Consider the following 21,514-nt stretch of genomic DNA (forward strand, 5'->3'; position numbering starts at 1 on the left):
TGAATTGTATGTGTATTTATTATTAGGGATGCTGCTGTTTTACTGTAGTTGCTGTATCTGCATAAAGTAATTTAGTCTGTGAAACTTGTCCTTTTGCCGATGACAATAAATTGTATTGTATTGTATTGTTATGCCATCTCCTTATCTAGCCCTGAGTGTGTACATATATCCACAATGAGAAGCTTCCAAGAAGCCTGGTGTTTGTAGCTGCACCTGTGCAATGTGTCTGTGAGCCGCGTCTAGCTGCACCTGTGCAATGGGTCGGTGAGCCGCGTCTAGCTGCATCTGTGCAATGTGTCGGTGAGCCGCGTCTAGCTGCATCTGTGCAATGTGTCGGTGAGCCGTGTCTAGCTGCATCTGTGCAATGTGTCTGAGCCGTGTCTAGCTGCATCTGGGCAATGTGTCTGTGAGCCGTCTCTAGCTGCATCTGTGCAATGTGTCTGAGCCGTGTCTAGCTGCATCTGTGCAATGTGTCTGAGCCGTGTCTAGCTGCATCTGTGCAATGTGTCTGTGAGCCGCGTCTCGCTGCATCTGTGCAATGTGTCTGAGCCGCGTCTCGCTGCATCTGTGCAATGTGTCTGTGAGCCGCGTCTAGCTACACCTGTGCAATGTGTCGGTGAGCCGCGTCTAGCTGCATCTGTGCAATGTGTCGGTGAGCCGCGTCTAGCTGCATCTGTGCAATGTGTCGGAGAGCCGTGTCTAGCTGCATCTGTGCAATGTGTCGGTGAGCCGTGTCTAGCTGCATCTGTGCAATGTGTCTGTGAGCCGTGTCTAGCTGCATCTGTGCAATGTGTCTGTGAGCCGCGTCTAGCTGCATCTGTGCAATGTGTCTGAGCCGCGTCTCGCTGCATCTGTGCAATGTGTCTGTGAGCCGCGTCTAGTTGCATTTGTGCAATGTTTCTGTGAACCGCGTCTCGCTGCATCTGTGCAATGTGTCTGTGAGCCGCGTCTAGCTGCATCTGTGTGAGAGGGTGTCTCTGGAAGAGAGAGTGGGAGCTCTGTGGTTCAGATGGTATATCCAACTTCTGTCCCACCTGTGGGCGTGTCTCCGTACAGGATGTAGTCAGACCTATTGTGCCCTGTGTGTGACCTTGCTAAAATGCTAATTACAAGAAGCCTGGTGTTTGTAGCTGCAACTGTGCAATGTGTCTGTGAGCCGTGTCTAGCTGCATCTGTGCAATGTATCGGTGAGCCGTGTCTAGCTGCATCTGTGCAATGTGTCTGTGAGCCGTGTCTAGCTGCACCTGTGCAATGTGTCTGAGCCGCGTCTCGCTGCATCTGTGCAATGTGTCTGTGATCCGCGTCTCACTGCATCTGTGCAATGTGTCTGCGCCACGTCTCGCTGCATCTGTGCAATGTGTCTGTGAGCCGCGTCTAGTTGCATTTGTGCAATGTTTCTGTGAACCGCGTCTCGCTGCATCTGTGTGAGAGGGTGTCTCTGGAAGAGAGAGTGTGAGCTCTGTGGTTCAGATGGTATATCCAACTTCTGTCCCACCTGTGGGCGTGTCTCCGTACAGGATGTAGTCAGACCTATTGTGCCCTGTGTGTGACCTTGCTAAAATGCTAATTACACTGGGCGAGCTGCTTTCTTATTTCTCTAAGCAGAGAATGCCATGTAATATAATACTGGAATGATGCATCAGGAAATGCACAGAAATATATCTAATATGGAGACTACATAAATACTCTGTTACACAGTCCTATGTACATTCCTCTCAGACATGAACCAATGGAAACCAGTTATCACCACATGCCAATCCGCTATCATTATGTGGATTATCTGATGTGTAACAAGATATGATCTCAGTGTAAAGTATTTTCCACACTCAGGACCTGATTTCGAGTTATAAGGAATTGCGCAGATGCAGAGAAGCAGCTGTGCAACACTGTACTAATAATATGCAACAGCAGCATCTGTAGGAGATAAGGCACCTCCTGCCCGTATCTGTGAGATCAGAGGGCTGCGTCTGAAGCCGCAGCATTACATAACCACTGCAACTCATGATGGTTGCAGATCTTGGTCAGTGTGCGCAAGCAAAGCTTACACTGGCCATTAGATCCAGACAGCCAGGTCCAGGAATTCTGCGTCGGACACCACCGACTTGTATGCAAACCATTATATTTATTTTATATTTACAAAACAAATCCAAATCAAACCCTCAGTACACAGAAATGGTTACACACCTGTGTGAATACTCTGATGTTTAACAAGATGGGATTTCCAAGTAAAACATTCCCCACACTCAGAACATGAATATGGTTTCTCGCCTGTGTGACTTCTCTCGTGTGTAACAAGATGTGCTTTCTGTGAAAAGCATTTCCCACACACAGAACATGGAAACGGTTTCTCTCCTATGTGGCTTCTCTCATGTCTAGCAAGATGCGATTTCTGTGAAAAGCATTTCCCACACAAAGAACATGGAAATGGTTTCTCTCCTGTGTGGCTTCTTTCATGTGTAACAAGTTGTGATTTCAATGTAAAACGTTTTCCACATTCAGAACATGGAAATGGTTTCTCTCCTGTGTGGCTTCTCTCATGTATAACAAGTTGTGATTTCAACATAAAACGTTTTCCACATTCGAAACATGGGAATGGCCTCTCACCCGTGTGACTTCTCTCATGTGTAACAAGATATGATTTCGATGTAAAATGTTTTCCACATTCAGAACATGAAAATGGTTTCTCACCGGTGTGAATTCTCTCATGAAGAACAAGATCTGATTTTGATGTAAAACGTTTTCCACACAGAGAACATGGAAATGGCCTCTCACCTGTGTGACTTCTCTCATGTATTACAAGATAATATTTTGATGTAAAACGTTTTCCACATTCAGAACATGCAAATGGTTTCTCGCCTGTGTGACTTCTCTCATGTGTAACGAGATATGATTTCTGTGTAAAACATTTCCCACACACTGAACATGGAAACGGCCTCTCACCTGTGTGACTTCTCTGATGTCTAACAAACACTGACTGATATTCAAAACTTTTACCACATTCAGAGCAGATAAAGACTGAATCACCTGTAAGACCAGCATTATGTGTAACAATATTTGAGTTATCAGGAGAACATTCCCCAATATTAGAGGGATCAGATGATAGATCAGCACTGTGATGTATATTTAGAGTACTGGGGATGTCTCTTGTAGAATCCTGGCTGATGTTATCTTGTATTTGAAAGTCTGGAGACAAAACAAGATCTCCCTCTGAGGTCTTCACGCTTGTACCTCCATCTCCTGGAAATAAATGTATGAAAATAGAATTTTGTTATCTTGAGCAGTAAATGATCATACTGTTAGTGAGTTGAAGATGCTCAGTTGTTTCATTTCAATTTCCAGAATACAGTTTATAAAATTTTACATGTACATAAAATGAAATCTAAATTGCAGTGTAAAAAAATAGTAGCCAGTATTTATTCTGCACAGAAACAAAATAACCCACCCAAATCTAACTCTCTCTGCACATGTTACATCTGCCCCACCTGCAGTGCACATGGTTTTGCCCATTAGAGAAAGATTTTGCGATCAGGTCTGAATTAGGCCCTAGTTATCAAGTTGCTAGTCAGGCTGGAAATTTTGCAAAGCCTGCATGTAATGAGTGTATATGTAAAGAGTGGACATGCTCTTATAGTGTATGTATGCATGTGACGATGTCCGTCTGAATTATTCTTCTCTACAAGGACTCGTGAGTGCCGCCTTTCCTTTTGTGTGCATGTTGGAGTGCGTAACTCTATGGATGGCACCCGAGCAAAGTATATTCTGGTCAGTTATGTGAGTGCCGACTCAATTGTTGGATATATATATATATATATATATACACACATACATACATACATACATACATACATACATACACACACAATATATATATTTCCCTTTCTGCGAGTTACACTAGATTCCACAGGGAATAACATCAGGGGTGTAGAGTTGGATCTTGATTCGAGGCACCAACAGGCTAAAGCTTTGACTGCTCCCAGGATGCACTGCACCGCCTCCTCTATATCCCCGCCTGCAGGCACTGGAGCTCAGTTTTGTTAACCAGTCCAATGCAGTAGCAGGTAAAGAGACGAAAGATGTTAGCCACATAAAACCACATTCTCATGACAGGAGAAGGTACCAGCGGCCATACCAACCCAAAGAAGCGCGTCAGGGTGGGCACCCTATGGAATCGAGTGTATCTCGCAGAAAGAGATTTAACAATGGTAAGTCTTACCATAAATCTCCTTTTCTGCAGTGGGGTACACTGGTATTCCACAGGGAATAACATCGGGGATGTCCTAAAGCAGTTCCTCATGGGAGGGGATGCAGTGTAGCGGGCACAAGAACCCAGCGTCCAAAGGAAGCATCCTGGGAGGCAGAAGTATCAAAAGCACAGAACCTGATAAACGTGTTCACTGAGGACCACGTAGCCGCCATGCACAATTGTTCTGCGGACGAGCCACGGAGGGCCGCCCAAGAAGGTCCAACAGACCAAGAAGAATGGGCCTTGATAGCAGCAGGAGCTGAGAGACCAGCCTTTACGTAAGCTTGTGCAATCACCATTGTAATCCATCTGGCCAAGGTCTGCTTATTGGCAGGCCAGCCACGTTTGTAGAAACCAAAAAGGCCAAAGAGAGAATCAGATCACCAAAGAGAGGCGGTTCTCTTCACATAGATACGGAGCGCCCGTACCACATCCAAAGACCGCTCTTTGAAGGACAAACCAGGAGAGATGAAGGCTGAAACCACAATCTCTTGGTTAAGTTGGAAAGACGACACCTTAGGTAGATAAACAGAGAGAGTTCTAAGAACCGCACGGTCACGGAGAAAACTCAGAAAGGGTGACCGACAGAATAAGGCACCCAAGTCTGAAACCCGTCGAGCAGAGGCAATAGCTAGTAAAAACACAGATCTTTAGTGTAAGCCATTTAAGGTCCACAGACTCAAGAGGTTCAAATGGAGACTCTTGCAAGGCATTCAGAACGACGGACATATCCCAAGGAGCCACAGGAGGGATCATAGGGAGGCAGAGATGTCATTTTTATCTGAAACCACACAACAAGGCTGAAATATGAACCTTGAGGGAGGCCAAACGAAGGCCTAAGTCCAGGCCCTGTTGCAGAAAAGCCATAAGTTTGGCAGTACTGAACTTGTATGCATCATAATTTTTTGCCACACACTAGGTTAAGTAAGAATTCCAGACTATATAATAAATCCGAGCCAATGGTTTACGGGCTTTCAACATAGTTTGAATGACCGCTTCAGAAAATCCTTTGGCCATCAGGAGTGAAGCTTCAAGAGCCACGCCGTCAAAGCCAGTCGGGCCAGATCCTGGTAGACACAAGGGCCCTGAACGAGGAGGTCTGGGCGTTGCGGAAGTAGAAGAGGACGCTCTATCGAGAGATCCTGCAGGTTTAAGAAGCAAAGTCGTCTGGGCCACGATGGAGCGATTAGAAGTAGTATTCCTCCTTCTTGCTTGAACTTCCTTATTACCCTGGGCAGGAGTGACACCGGAGGGAACACGAACGGCAGATAAAAGTTCCATGGAATTGCCAGTGCATCCACGAACGCTGCTGGAGGATCCCTTGTCCTTGCTCAGAAGACCGGAACCTTGTGATTGTGTCGAGATACCATCAGGTCTACATCCGGTAGGCCCCACTTGTCCACTAGGAGTTTAAACACTCCGGCGTGTACGTCCTGACAACTGAGGAAGTCCGCTTGCCAGTTGAGGTACCCCGGAATGAACACTGCCGATATGGCTGGCAGATGGCGTTCTGCCCATTGAAGAATCTTTGACACTTCCAACTTTGCCATGCGGCTTCGAGTGCCACCTTGATGATTTATGTATGCCACCGTTGTGGCATTGTCCGACTGTACTTGATCAGGCCTGTTCTGTACCAGAGGCAGGGCAAGCTTCATAGCACTGAACACTGCCCGCAACTTCAGAATATTTATCAGGAGGAGGGATTCCTCCCTGGTCCACCGAGCCTGAAGAGAGTGTTGCTCCAACACCGTGCCCCAACCCCGCAGACTGGCATTCATCATTAGGAGGACCCAGTTGGAGATCCAGAAGGGACGACTCCTGCTCAATCGTTGGTCCTGTAGCCACCAACTCAGTGACAGACGAATCTCCGGAGTCAAGGACATCATGTGAGATCTTATCCAGTGAGGCAGGCCGTCCCACTTGGAAAGGATTAACCTCTGCAGAGGGCGGGAATGAAATTGAGCGTACTCCACCATGTTGAAAGCAGACACCATGAGGCCTAGAACTTGCATCGCTGAGTGTATTGACACTCTTGGGCGAGAGAGGAACCATCGTATCCTGTCCTGGAGTTTCAGGACCTTCTCTGGAGACCAGAACAAACGTGGTTGTGTGTGTCCAGGAATGCCCCCTGGTGCACCATGTTCTGAGCAGGGACCAGCGAAGATTTCTTCCAATTGATGAGCCATCCGTGTTCTTGTTGGAATTGGATCGTCAGTTCTAGATGACGGATGAGAACCTCTGGGGAGTTCGCCAGGATCAGCAAGTCGTCCAGACATGGCAGGATCCTGATGCCTTGACGACGGAGAATGGCCGTCGTGACTGCCACGACCTTGGTGAAGATCCGAGGAGCTGTGATCTGTCCAAAAGGCAAGGCTTGGAATTGATAATGTAGGTTGCCAATAGCAAACCGCAGATACTGCTGATGCGACATGGCAATAGGTAAGTGCAGGTAAGCATCCTGTATGTCCAGGGATACCATATAGTCCCCGGGCTCCAAAGCCAGAACAATAGAGCGAAGAGTTTCCTATACGGAATTTGGATACCTTCACAAATTTGTTCAAAGACTTGAGGTTAAGAATGGGTTGGGAGGTTCCATTCGGCTTCGGAACTAGGAATAGCGTTGAATAGTACCCCCTGCCCCTCTGAGACAGAGGCACCGGCACTACCACTCCTGTGTCCAGGGGGGATTGTACCACCAAATGTAGAGTTTTTGCCTTTAACGGATCCGAAGGGATAATTGTCGAGCAAAACTGGTGAGAGGGACATGTCTTGAAAGAGATGGCGTATCCGCGAGTCACGACTTCCCTCACCCAGGCGTCCGAAGTGGTCTGCAATCATACCCGGGCGAACTGCAGAAGTCGGCCTCCCACCCTGGGGCCCAAGAACGTTTAGGTTTGGGCTTAGAGGTTTTGGAAGTGTGAGCCTGTTTCGGGTACGCCTGACCCTTTGCTTTACTTGGAAGTCGAAAGGAACAAAAGGAGGTACTTTTAGCCTTTGGAGCCGAAGGATTAGTACTTGGCAGACATGCAGTCTTAACAGACGCTAAGTCAGCAACAATCTTGTTAAAATCTTCCCCAAACAGTATGTCTCCCTTAAAAGGGATCACCTCCAGGTCTTTTTAGAGTCCAGGTCTAACGACCAGGACCGCAATCATAGAATCAGGCGAGCCAGAATGGACGTAGTAGACGCTTTGGCCGCCAGAACACCCATCAGAGGCTGCTTCCTGAATGTAATGAGAGGCTGTGGTAATATATGAAAGACACTGTCTGCCATTATCAGAAAAATTCCGAGGTAGCTCTGCCACAACAGCTTGAACCCAGGCTTCAATACCTTTTGCAGCCCAAGAAGCTGCTATAGTGGGTCTATGTATGGCACCCGCAAAAAAGTGTAAATAGACTTCAAGCAACCCTCCACACGCTTATCCGTCGGTTCCTTCAGAGAGGTGATGGTAGTGACAGGCAGATAAAAGACACCACAAGACGAGCTACATGCGAGTCCACCGGTGGTGGGGTTTCCCAAATTTTACTTAACTCTGCAGAGAGGGGATAACGAGCTAGCTTCTTTTTACACAGGGAGAATTTCTTTCCTGGAGACTCTCAGGATTCCTGACATATGGGAATGTGAATGTGGCAAAACTAATTTAATAACCTTCTGACGTTTGAACTTATCAGGTTTCTTAGACGTATCTGGAGGGACAGTTTCGTCATCAATCTGAAGAATCAGTTTGATAGAGTCCAATAGGTCAGGAACATCAACCTGCATTGTAGATTCCTCATCAGAAGCATCTGCATCAGTGTCTGATGGATCAGTATAAACCCCATCTTCATCGGATGAAGTATCCGAAACATGAGTTGATTGTGAAGAAGAAATGGTCCTCTTAGGAGTGCGAGGGTTAGGATTTTGGGAAACCAAAGACTGATTTAACTGCTGTAACTGAGTCGACAGAGCATCCGCCCATGGCGGATTTACGACAGGGACAAAATGTGATTGTAATGGCACAGGAGGTCCCACAGGGGGGCGTAAGTCTCGTTGCTAGCATAGTCAGTATATTAGAAAGAGCAGCCCAAGGTGGGTTTTGGTGTACCACCGCTGCTGCAGACTGACTGAGGGGTACAGAACCCCCGTTACCTGGACCCTCAGCTGGAATATTTTCCGCAAATAAATCCGCGGCGTCAACACTGCATAACGCAGGATCAGCCACGGATCTCCCGCCCTGTGTAGCAGACATTATTTGGAAACGTAGCCTTAGGGCGTAACAGTACAATATAGCCAGACACAGTACCTGACAAAAACCCCTATGGAGTGTGACTGCAAATACAGAACACAGAGGATTAAACTGGTATATGGTGACTGAAATACACAGAGAAAAAAAATAGGATTTTAATTACCCAACGGTAAATCCTTTTCTCGTAGTCCGTAGAGGATGCTGAGGTCCACATTAGTACCATGCGGTATAGATTGGTCCACTAGGAGCCATTGGCACTTTAAGAGTTTGAGTGTGTGGGCTGGCTCCTCCCTCTATGCCCCTCCTACCAGACTCAGTCTAGAAACTGTGACCAAGGAGACGGACAACTTATAGAGAAGAATTTTATACAGATAATGGCGAGATTCACACCAGCTCACACACAAGGCAAACCAAGCTAACTAGCTTGAAGTGGAGAAACCGTCCCAGTTGAAACTCCACCATAGGAAACTTCTTGGACTCACAGCAAGATACATATTTTTTCCAAATACGATGGTAATGTTTAGACGTTACTCCTTTCCTAGCCTCTATTAGGGTAGGAATAACCTTGTTCGGAATGCCCTTCCAAGCTAATATCTGGCTTTCAACCTCCATGCCGTCAAACGTAGCCACGGTAAGTCTTGATAAGCGAACGGCCCCTGCTGCAGCAGGTCCTCCCAAAGAGGAAGAGGCCTTGGCTCTTCTTGCAGTAGATCCAGAAGATCCGCGTACCAAGCCCTCCTTGGCCAGTCAGGAGCAATGAGGATCGCCCGAACTCTTGTTCTCCTTATGAGTGCTAGAACTCTTGGAATGAGTGGAAGTGGAGGAAACACGTACACCGACCGGAACACCCACGGATTCACTAGGGCGACCATCGCCATGGCTTGCGGGTCCCTCGACGTGGAACAATACCGCCAAAGCTTCTTATTGAGACAAGAGGCCATCATGTCTATTTGAGGTACACCCAAAAGATCTGTTACCTCCGTGAACACCTCCGGCTGGAGTCCTCACTCTCCAGGATGTAGATCGTGTCTGCTGAGGAAGTCCGCTTCCCAGTTGTCAACTCCCGGAATGAAGATTGATGACAGCGCCAACGCGTGTTTTTCTGTCCAGAGTATGATTCTTGGTACCTCTGACATTGCAGCTCTGCTCCGCCCTGTCGGTTTATGTAACCTACTGTCGTGACATTGTCAGACTATACTTGAATGGCCCGGTCTCGCAGAAGATGGGCTGCTTGGAGAAGACTGCTGTAGACGGCTCTCAGTTCCAGAATGTTTATTGGTAGGCTGGCTTCCAGACTTGACCACCTTCCTTGGAAGGTCTCCCCTTGAGTGACTGCGCCCCAGCCCCGGAGACTTGCATCCATGGTTAGAAGGATCCAGTCCTGAATCCCGAACCTGCAGCCCTCCAGAAGGTGAGGTAATGGTAGCCAGCAGAGGAGTGAGATCCTGGCCTTTGGTGACAGACGTATTCTCTGGTGCACGTGTAGATGAGATCCCGGCCACTTGTCCAGGAGATCCAGTTAGAAGGGCCAAGCATGATACCACCCGTACTGCAGAGCCTCTTAAGAGGCCACCATCTTCCCCAGAAGGCGAATGCACTGATGAACTGACACCCGGGCTGGCTTCAGGACATCCCGGACCATTGTTTGTATCACCAACACTTTCTCCTCCTGAAGAAACACCCTCTGCACTTCCATGTCGAGCAACATTCCCAGAAAGGACAACCTCCTGCTCGGCTCCAAATGTGATTTTGGAAGGTTCAGGATCTAACAGTGTTCCCTGAGCAGATGGGTCGTGCGCACAATGGACTGTAACAGCTTCTCCCTGGACGATGCCTTTATCGGCAGATCGTCCAGATATGGAATTATATTCACCCCCTGTCTGCGGAGAACCATCATCTCGCCATCACCTTGGTGAAGACCCTCGGTGCTGTGGAGAGGCCGAATGGTAGGGCCTGGAACTGAAAATGACTGTAACAGTGCGAATCGGAGAAAAGCTTGATGCGGCGGCCAAATCGGAATGTGGAGGTACGCATCCTTGATATCCAGGGATACCAGGAATTCCCCCTCTTCCAGACCTTTTATCACCGCCCTCAGAGACTCCATTTTGAACTTGAACTCCCACAGAAAGGGGTTTAGCGATTTCAAGTTCAGAATGGGCCTGACCGAACCATCCAGTTTCGGAACCACAAAAAGGTTCGAATAGTAACCTTTGTTTTGCAAACAGGAAGGAACTGGTACAATGACCTGTGACTCCACCAACTTCTGGATGGCTTCCTGTAGGATAGCCCTGTCCGCCAGCAAAGCTGGTAGGCCTGATTTGAAGAATCGTGAGGAGGAAGGTCTTGAAACTCCAGCCTGTACCCAATGGACACAATATCTTGCACCCAGGGATCCAGGCCGGACGACACCCAGATGTGACTGAAATGCCTGAGTCTCGCCCCCACCTCAAGGCCGCTCGGCCCACTGTCATGCCATAGATTTTGGCGTACCTGAAGCAGGCTTCTGTTCCTGGGAACCCGCAGCAGGTTTCTTGGATTTTGGTCGACCTCCTCTAAAGAAGGTGTTGGACGGCTTGGCATTTCTTGTTTTAGCAGCCTGAAAGGACTGTGATGCAGCTGAAGAAAGAAATTCCTGCAGCCATGAAACGCAGGTCTTTCATGGATTCCACCATAAATTCTGCAGAATCCTGAATGTTACGTAAAACAAATCAACGTCACTTTCATCCATTGTATCCAAATCCTCAAGTAACGTGCCTGATTACTTTACTAAATCTTTGGAAATCCATGCACAGGCAATAGTAGGACGTAGAATAGCCTCTGAAGCCGTGTATATGGATTTGAGCATAGTGTCAATTTTGCGATCAGCCGGTTCTTTTAATGCGGTAGATCCTGCAACAGGTAAAACCACCTTTTTTGAGAGTCTGGATACAGACGCGTCAACTATGGGTGGGTTTTCCCACTTTTTCCTATCCTCCTCAGGGAAGGGGAAAGCAACCAGAATCTTTCTAGTACTGCGCTCAATACCCTGTTGCCGCCATCTTCACACCGGCTCCCTGCTTGCTCGGGGGGGCTGGTGACTGGCTCGCCACTGATCTTCTGTCTTTGTAAGGGGGAGGCGGCATGCTGCCGGGGTGAGCGATCCTCTTTGGCGGGGAACGTTCGATCCCCTCTGGAGCTCAGTGTCCTATCAATGGAAATCAAATTTATTAACCCATGGGAGGTCACACTCAAAATTAAAGTGGAAAAACACACTACAGGCTGATCCAACTTTGATGTAATGTCCTTAAAACAAATCAAAATGAGGCTCAGTAGTGTGTGTGGCCTCCACGTGCCTAAATGACCTCCCTACAACACCTGGGCATGTTCCTGATGAGGTGGCGGATGGTCTCCTGAGGGATCTCCTCCCAGACCTGGACTAAAGCATCCCCCAACTCCTGGACAGTCTGTGGTGCAAGACATGATGTCCCAGATGTGCTCAATTGGATTCAGGTCTGGGGAACAGGCGGGCCAGTCCATAGCATCAATGCCTTCGTCTTGCAGGAACTGCTGACACACTCCAGCCACATGAGGTCTAGCAGTGTCCTGCATTAGGAGGAACCCAGGGCCAACCGCACCAGCATATGGTCTCACAAGGGGTCTGAGGATTTCAACTCGGTACCTAATGGCAGTCAGGCTACCTCTGGCGAGCACATGGAGGGCTGTGCGGCCCCCCCAAAGAAATGCCACCCCACACCATTACTGACCCACTGCCAAACCGGTCATGCTGGAGGATGTTGCAGGCAGCAGAACGTTCTCCTTGGCATCTTCAGACTCTGTCACATGTGCTTAGTGAGAACCTGCTTTCATCTGTGAAGAGCACAGGGCGCCAGTGGCAAATTTGCCAATCTTGGTGTTCCCTGGCAAATGCCAAACGTCCTGCACGGTGTTGGGCTGTAAGCACAACCCCCAACTGTGGACATCAGGCCCTCATACCACCCTCATGGAGTCTGTTTCTGATCATTTGAGTAGACACATGCACATTTGTGGCTTGCTGGAGGTCATTTTGCAGGGCTCTGGCAGTGCTCCTCCTGTTCCTCCTTGCACAAAGGCGGAGGTAGAAACACAGAAACGACAGATAAGAACCACTTGGTCCATCTAGTCTGCCCATTTAAGGTAGTGGTCCTTCTGCTGGGTTGTTGCCCTCCTACGGCCTCCTCCACGTCTCCTGATGTACTGGCCTGTCTCCTGGTAGCGCCTCCATGCTCTGGACACTACGCTGACAGACACAGCAAACCTTCTTGCCGCAGCTCGCATTGATGTGCCATCCTGGATGAGCTGCACTAGCTGAGCCACTTGTGTGTGTTGTAGACTCCGTCTCATGCTACCACTAGAGTGAAAGCACCGCCAGCTTTCAAAAGTGACCAAAACATCAGCCAGATAGCATAGGAGCTGAGAAGTGGTCTGTGGTCACCACCTGCAGAACAACTCCTTTATTGGGGGTGTCTTGCTAATTGCCTATTATTTCCACCTGTTGTCTATTCCATGTGCACAACAGCATGTGAAACGGATTGTCAATCAGTGTTGCTTCCTAAGTAGACAGTTTGATTTCACAGAAGTGTGATTGACTTGGAGTTACATTGTGTTGTTTAAGTGTTCCCTTTATTTATTTGAGCAGTATAGAGATATATATATATTATATATATATATATATATATATATATATATATATATATATAAAAAAAAGATGACCTCACTCACTGACTGACTTCACAATTTCTCTTGCTTCCCAATGTTAGGAAGCTGACATATAACATTAGAGAAGACATAACGCCAATGCGCGCATTTCACTGTAGCTTTAGCAAGCCTTGATAAACGATGTTAGGGGGAGAGCATGAGTCTAATAGGGGCTGATGGCTCCTGATGTATGAGATACATCAGAGTGTGCGGGGAGGAGACTGGTCAGATCTCTGGGCTGGTAACACAGTGACATGATGTGAGGGGGAGAGCAGGAGTATAATAGGGGCTGATGGCTCCTGATGTATGAGATACACCAGAGAGTGTGGGGAGGAGACTGGTCAGATCTCTGGGCTGGTAACACACAGTAACATGATGTGAGGGGGACAGCAGGAGTATAATAGGGGATGATGGCTCCTGATGTATGAGATACACCAGAGAGTGTGGGGAGGAGACTGGTCAGATCTCTGGGCTGGTAACACACAGTGACATGATGAGAGGGGGAGAGCAGGAGTATAATAGGGGCTGATGGTTCCTGATGTATGAGATACACCAGAGAGTGTGGGGAGGAGACTGGTAGGATCTCTGGGCTGGTAACACACAGTGACATGATGTGAGGGGGAGAGCACGAGTATAATAGGGGGTGCTGGGTCCTGATGTATGAGAAACACCAGAGAGTGTGGGGAGGAGACTGGTCAGATCTCTGGGCTGGTAACACATAGTGACATGATGTGAGGGGGGAGAGCAGGAGTATAATAGGGGCTGATGGCTCCTGATGTATGAGATACACCAGAGAGTGTGGGGAGGATACTGGTCAGATCTATGGGCTGGTAACACATAGTGACATGATAAGAGGGGAGAGCAGGAGTATAATAGGGGCTGACGGCTCCTAACTCTTAAACTGGGCAGATACATTTGCTTCATTATTTTGCACTGACAGAGGAGGGTGTAGGCTAAGAGATTGCTGTAGTGACCAAGGAGGAGCATAGGTGACTCTTCTCTATGTTTATTACTCACCTGTGCTGATATCTGTAGGGATTTTCTCCTCCTTACACTGCTGACCACCCCTCACATATGTGTCTTCTTCTCCCTCTGTATCTTCTACCTTCATATTAGCCACATCTTCACCCTAAATAGTTCATAAAACATGAAAAATTGTCTGATTCCAATATCTTAGCTTAAACAGTAGAATAATAGTATAAAAGACACACAGCTTCTCTACAGATTATATAGTGACAGTCACTTTGGTATATTAGTGAGACCCTACATCCCACCTACCTGATCCTGCTGTGGGATACTGTGATTCTCCTCTGCACAATCCTGGGAATACAGAGGACGGGGACATCTCTCTGGGGTATCTCTGTTACTGGGTCCATCTGTAGGAGACACAGTGTATATATGTGATTATCAGATGATGTGTGTATATATAGGGGCCCCCATACCTGCTCTCCCCTGTGTAATACACGACGGTCTCCTCTTACCCAGTGAGGTGAGGGGCCGGTGATTCTCCATCATCACGTCCTTGTACAGACCCCTGTGTTCCTCTATATACTCCCTCTCCTGCATGGAGAGATAGACAGTGACATCCTGACACCTTACAGGAACCTGACACACACAATGATACAGTCATCACCCAGACATCCCCTGGTGTTACTGTATAATGTCCCATTCCCAGCAGTCACCTCTCCAGTCATCACCCAGACACGTCCCCTGGTGTTACTGTATAATGTCCCATTCCCAGCAGTCACCACACAGACACATCCCCTGGTGTTACTGTATAATGTCCCACCCAAACACGTCCCCTGGTGTTACTGTATAATGTCCCATTCCCAGCAGTCACCTCTCCGGTCATCACCCAAACACGTCCCCTGGTGTTACTGTATAACGTCCCATTCCCAGCAGTCACCTTTCCAGTCATCACCCAGACACGTCCCCTTGTGTTACTGTATAATGTCCCATTCCCAGCAGTCACCTCTCCAGTCATCACCCAGACACATCCCCTGGTGTTACTGTATAATGTCCCATTCCCAGCAGTCACCTCTCCAGTCATCACCCAGACACATCCCCTGGTGTTACTGTATAATGTCCCTTTCCCAGCAGTCACCTCTCCAGTCATCACCCGGACACATGCCCTGGTGTTACTGTATAATGCCCCATTCCCAGCAGTCACCTCTCCGGTCATCACCCAGACACATCCCCTGGTGTTACTGTATAATGTCCCATTCCCAGCAGTCACCTCTCCAGTCATCACCCAGACACGTCCCCTGGTGTTATCTGTATAATGCCCCATTCCCAGCAGTCACATCTCCTGTCATCACCCAGACACATCCCCTGGTGTTACTGTATAATGTCCCATTCCCAGCAGTCACCTCTCCAGTCATCACCCAGACACGTCCCCTGGTGTTACGGTATAATGTCCCATTCCCAGCAGTCACCTCTCCAGTCATCACCCAGACACGTCCCCTGGTGTTACTGTATAATGCCCCATTCCCAGCAGTCACCTCTCCAGTCATCACCCAGACACGTCCCCTGGTGTTACTGTATAATGCCCCATTCCCTGCAGTCACCTCTCCGGTCATCACCCAGACACGTCACCTGGTGTTACTGTATAATGTCCCATTCCCAGCAGTCACCTCTCCAGTCATCACCCAGACACATCCCCAGGTGTTACTGTATAATGTCCCATACCCAGCAGTCACCTCTCCAGTCATCACCCAGACACATCTCCTGGTGTTACTGTATAATGTCCCATTCCCAGCAGTCACCTCTCCAGTCATCACCCAGACACGTCCCCTGGTGTTACTGTATAATGACCCATTCCCAGCAGTCACCTCTCCAGTCATCACCCAGACACATCCCCTCGTGTTACTGTATAATGCCCCATTCCCAGCATTCACCTCTCCAGTCATCACCCAGACACATCCCCTGGTGTTACTGTATAATGCCCCATTCCCAGCAGTCACCTCTCCAGTCATCACCCAGGCACATCCCCAGGTGTTACTGTATAATGTCCCATACCCAGCAGTCACCTCTCCAGTCATCACCCAGACACGTCCCCTGGTGTTACTGTATAATGTCCCATTCCCAGCAGTCACCTCTCCAGTCATCACCCAGACACATCCCCTGGTGTTACTGTATAATGTCCCATTCCCAGCAGTCACCTCTCCAGTCAGCAGCTGAATGATCTTGTTGGTGAGTTCCAGGATCTTCTGGTCATTGTGCCTCTCATGTATCAGTGAGTGAGGTGGAGGAACCGTGATGGGGCTCTGGGTCCTGCTCAGTTCTCCTGACACATGGGGACGGCTGCTGGGTGTCTCATGCTGACCGGATGTCTTTTTCACTACTGTGTATTCCTGTGTATTGGGGGAGACATCAATGAAAAGGTCAATTAACCTGCACATAAATAGGACTGTTTGTTAAGGTGATCATTTCCCATAATATACAAGAAGGGTTGATTTTACAAATACAATGTCACTGTGACACTCCCAGATCCCCTCACTTCCCCAGTCGTGTCCCTGTCTTATTACTAGATATAAGTGATGTCACTGTGACGCTCCCAGATCCCCTCACCTCCCTTTATTATTACTATAGTTATAAGTGATGTCATTGTGATGCTCCCAGATCCCCTCACCTCCACAGTCATGTCCCTGTATTATTACTATAGATATAAGTGATGTCACTGTGACGCTCCCAGATCCCCTCACCTCCCCAGTCATGTCCCTGTATTATTACTATAGCTATAAGTGATGTCACTGTGACACTCCCAGATCCCCTCCCCAGTCATGTCCCTGTATTATTACTATAGATAAGTGATGTCACTGTGACACTCCCAGATCACCTCCCCAGTCATGTCCCTGTATTATTACTATAGATATACGTGATGTCACTGTGACACTCCCAGATCTTCTCACCTCCCCAGTCAGCAGGTAGATTATCTCCAGGGTGAGATGTAGTATCCTCTGAGTCACAGTTCCATTGTCCATGTCCATCCTCAGTGAATTAGTGATTTATACAGGACAGGTTACACCCTGATGTGATCCCCAGTATAATAGGCACTTGGTCCTCACTGCACAGTAGTCTAGGAATAAATTTAATTATTAGTATAAGTACCACAGAGTACACTGAGTGACCATTACATCCTCCTATTTCCCCTGAGCCACAGAGCCCTGGTTAGAATTTCTCAGATCTTCCGAGACCAGAGTTGGAACGGGCTCACAGGGGTATTTCCAGGATACGCTGCCAGTACGTGTCCAGCTCTCCACACCCAGTCCTGCACATACAAACGACATAGCTGACATCACAATCCCAATGCTAATTGTAGGTGCAAGAGCCCCTAAACATTGTCCCGGCATACACCATCGGGCAGTGGATCTCGGCAATACACAGGTGTGCCGGTACAACTCTGTCGAGACATATTTGGTGTCATTTGACCCACTTGAATTCTTTTACAAATGCACAAACTGAATGTTACTGATCTAGATTTTACATTCATCCCAGGCATTAAGATCATTTTGGTCTCCAAACACTTGAACACTGCTTAGACCACACTGCTAACTATGGGGCTGCAGGAATCAGACAGGGGAAACGTTACACCTTCTACAGAGGGGGACAGGAAATGTCTAGCTATATACAGCTAGGAACAGACACCACCATGTATACAGACCCCTCTGTCTGCTCACCCATGCCTTTGGTTCAGTACTGAATTGGTTATCATCCGCTAGCTTCAGCAAGTTGCACTACCTTTGCCCATGTTATCTGTCAGGTACCACTCACACCTCCCTCCCAGAACCAGTCACACCTTCTCCCAGTCTCTCAACTCCCTCCCAGTATCAGTATACTCAATCTCCCTGTATGTCATACTTTTCTCCCAGTACCAAACAACCCCACTCTCTACCAGTATGTCACCCCACATTACATCAAATCCATCTCTGCCTGTACCAGTGCCCCTCTTCCTCTCCCAGTACAAGTACCATTCACCGCCTCCCTCTACCAATATAAGTGTCAGTCACCCCCTCTCTTCCAGTACCAGTCACCCCCCCCTCTCTCCCAGTACCAGTCACCCCCCCCCTCTCCCAGTACCAGTCACCCCCCCCTCTCCCAGTACCAGTCACCCCCCCTCTCTCCCATTACCAGTCACCCCCCCTCTCTCCCATTACCAGTCACCCCCTCTCCCAGTACCAGTCCCCCCCTTTCCCAGTACCAGTCACCGCCCCTCTCCCAGTAGCAGGCAGACAGGGGACAGGCAGAGGAAGGACAGAACTCACTGTAGCAGAGGAGCCCGGTCACTGGCAGCAATCACCAGGGGGAGGAGAGTGACAGAGGTCAGAGGGCGCGCAGCTGGGAGCGAGGCTTGGCATACAGGAAGTGCGGGTCACGTGAGGAGGAGTGGCGGCAGGTGCGAGGCTGCCTTTGCATACAGGAAGTGCGGGTCACGTGAGGGGAGTGGCGGCAGGTGCGAGGCTCGGCATATGGGAAGTGCGGGTCACGTGGTGGGGTATCCATGGAGACGAGGCTGGGATACAGGGAGGGGGGAGCAGCGGGTGATGGGGTGTATGTGAAGGAATAGCGGGTGAGATGGGAGCATGTAGCTGATGTGCGGTGACTGCTCCCCCCCTGCAGCCTGCCCGCTGCCCCCAGCTGCTGCGTGTCTCCCCATACAGGGGGGGGGGGGGGATACAGGGGGTCAGGGAGGTGTAGGTAGGTAATATATATGACGTACATTTACTCTGTCAAGCTGAGTGTATTATGTTTAGTATATCTTCCTTGTTCTAACTTTATACTAATAATTTATACATAGACTTCATGTGTTAGCTGCATACATAGTGCACTATATGAGTTTAATTATACCAGAATAGCATGAAATAATAATAAAGTGTCGGCTATGTGTACAGATATATAAACACGGCCCAGTGTATTGGATAATAGATACGATTTTTTTGTGTTGTACTATTGAAACCAATCCTAGGTATCTATTATATAGGTGTCTCACAGCAGATTATAGGGGGAAATATATTGTTTCATACTGTATAGTAGCATCTCCCATCTAGGAGAAATATTCATCATTGTGCCAGTCGAGATTCCGTCCTGCGGGATTACGTACTGATCCCCATGTACCACCCTATGAGTTCCATATATTGTGAATATCTATTATCATTCTATCGTTGCTAATCTGAGAAATTTGTGATATATATATATATATATATATATATATATATATATATATATATATATATACACACACATACACGCACTTGTGGTTCCTAGGGAGGAAATAGCACTCTCCCAATAGCAAAAAGTACCAGGCGGCACCCTGAGGACTTGTGCAAAAAAAGATAACTTTTAGTGAGAAATCACATAGATGTAAGGCATAGCTTTGCCGACGTTTCAGCGCCACGCAGGGCGCTTTTCTCAGCATACAGCCTTGAGAAAAGCGCCCTGCGTGGCGCTGAAACGTCGGCAAAGCTATGCCTTACATCTATGTGATTTCTCACTAAAAGTTATCTTTTTTTGCACAAGTCCTCAGAGTGCCGCCTGGTTCTTTTTGCTATTGGGAGAGTGCTATTTCTTCCCTAGGAACCACAAGTGCGTGTAATTAATTTCTTGGATGGCACTGGGGCAGCTGTTTTTCATCTAAAGGAGTGCCAGCCTTCTGCGTCTTTTTTATATATATATATATATATATATATAATGTACCTACACTAAATGTGGTACTATGATGCTATGAGATCATGACCTATAATTGGAACGTATGTCACAGAGGTATTGGACATAACGTACATATAATTCTTGCTAAGTTATCACTGTCTGGTTGAGTGGACAGAACAAGATACACTAAACATAATACACTCAGACTGACTGGGTAAATGCACGTCATACGTAACATTCAATTTGGGACTCCAAATATAATTGAAATAAAGGAGCAAATATTCTAAAGGGAAGGGGAGAATCAATATTATTTGTAAAATATTTTTTGAATAATTGATTTGGGTCCGACGTTGATTGGTGAGAAAACTCAAGACACTAAAGCAGATGAACAGGGGTCACTCTACCCTATAGATTATCACCGGGGCCTGACACTATTAAGTGAGAGACCCATTGGTGATTCTGATATCCGGATTATTAGAAGAATGTGTCTACAAAATTAATAAAATAATACCTGACACTATATGTGAGAGGTAAATGGACTTTACATCTGACACTATGTGAGAGATGACCCATTGGTGTATCTGACACTATATATGAAAGAGGGAAAAAATCTGACCTGTGACACCTGACGCTACATGTGAGAGGTGACTCATTAATCTGACTGACACTATCTGTAACAGGTAACTCTACCTTTGAACCTGACACTATGGGGGTCATTCTGACCCGATCGAACACTGCAGTTTTTCGCAGCATAGCGATCGGGTCAGAACTGCGCCGGCGCATGGCCGCCCGTCGCTGCGCAACGATCGCCTCTGCCTGATTGACAGGCGGAGGCGGTCGATGGGCGGGAGGGGTGAAACGGCGGCGTTTGGCCGCTGTTTTGTGGGCGCGGTCCGGCCAACGCAGGCGTGGCCGGACCGTGCGGGGAGTGGCCCGCAGCGGCTGCGTGACGTCGCACACAGCCGCTGCGGGCTGGGGAGTGATGAGTAGCGCCCGGCCAGCACGCTAAAGCTGCACTGGCCGGGAGCTACTCTTGAAGTGCAAAGGCATCGTCGCTGTGCGATGCCTTTGAACTTCTGCGGGGGGGAGGCGGCACTGACATGCGGGCCGGACTAGCCCTGTGCTGGGCGCCCCCCCGTATGTCAGTGTGAATGATCGTAGCTGTGCTAAATTTGGCACAGCTACGATCAACTCGGAATGACTACCAATATGTGAAAGGCAATTCAGACATATATATAGAAAACCCTCCCTTTATAGTATCCTTTTTAACTACATAACGTGCTGATATTGTACCTGTTACCGAGATTATAACTTGGGAGACGAGAACTATGTGTTAACTGTGACCATCTGTCAAATGAATTTTTGGTTTGAAATTTTATAATAACCTTTACTAACCATTTCCTTGACATATGACAGTAAATGTAGCCGGGATACATATGTCCAAGCACAAAAGTGACACTTTGTCACCAACTTTTGTCCATTATGTTACAAAGTTCTATCTAATGCTCTTTCCGAGCAATGGGGGTCATTCCGAGTTGTTCGCTTGTTAGCTGCTTTTAGCAGCTTTGCACTCGCTAGGCCGCCGCCCTCTGGGAGTGTATCTTAGTTTAGCAGAATTGCGAACGAAAGATTAGCAGAATTGCGAATAGAAAATTCTTTGCAGTTTCTGAGTAGCCCGCTTCGTTCCT

The 21,514-nt window shown here is 48.0% G+C and overlaps 1 protein-coding gene across 2 annotated transcripts; it reads right to left on the minus strand.

The window, feature by feature from the left end:
* Positions 1-2,102: 2,102 nt before the first annotated feature.
* On the minus strand, positions 2,103-18,599 carry LOC135054615 (zinc finger protein OZF-like). Of its 2 annotated transcripts, none has more exons than XM_063957813.1 (7): positions 18,446-18,599; positions 17,093-17,259; positions 16,343-16,534; positions 14,663-14,741; positions 14,460-14,557; positions 14,199-14,310; positions 2,103-3,237 (listed from the first exon to the last, which is right to left on the minus strand). In XM_063957813.1, the coding sequence occupies exons 2-7, from the start codon at positions 17,168-17,170 to the stop codon at positions 2,177-2,179; spliced, it is 1,620 nt and encodes a 539-aa protein (XP_063813883.1). In that variant the 5' UTR covers positions 17,171-17,259; positions 18,446-18,599; the 3' UTR covers positions 2,103-2,176. The 2 variants fall into 2 exon arrangements, with proteins under 2 accessions (XP_063813883.1, XP_063813884.1); XM_063957814.1 differs by lacking the exon at positions 18,446-18,599 and adding an exon at positions 17,861-18,181.
* Positions 18,600-21,514: the final 2,915 nt, after the last annotated feature.

Source organism: Pseudophryne corroboree, chromosome 3, assembly GCF_028390025.1.
Source record: "Pseudophryne corroboree isolate aPseCor3 chromosome 3, aPseCor3.hap2, whole genome shotgun sequence".
NCBI lineage: Eukaryota > Metazoa > Chordata > Amphibia > Anura > Myobatrachidae > Pseudophryne > Pseudophryne corroboree.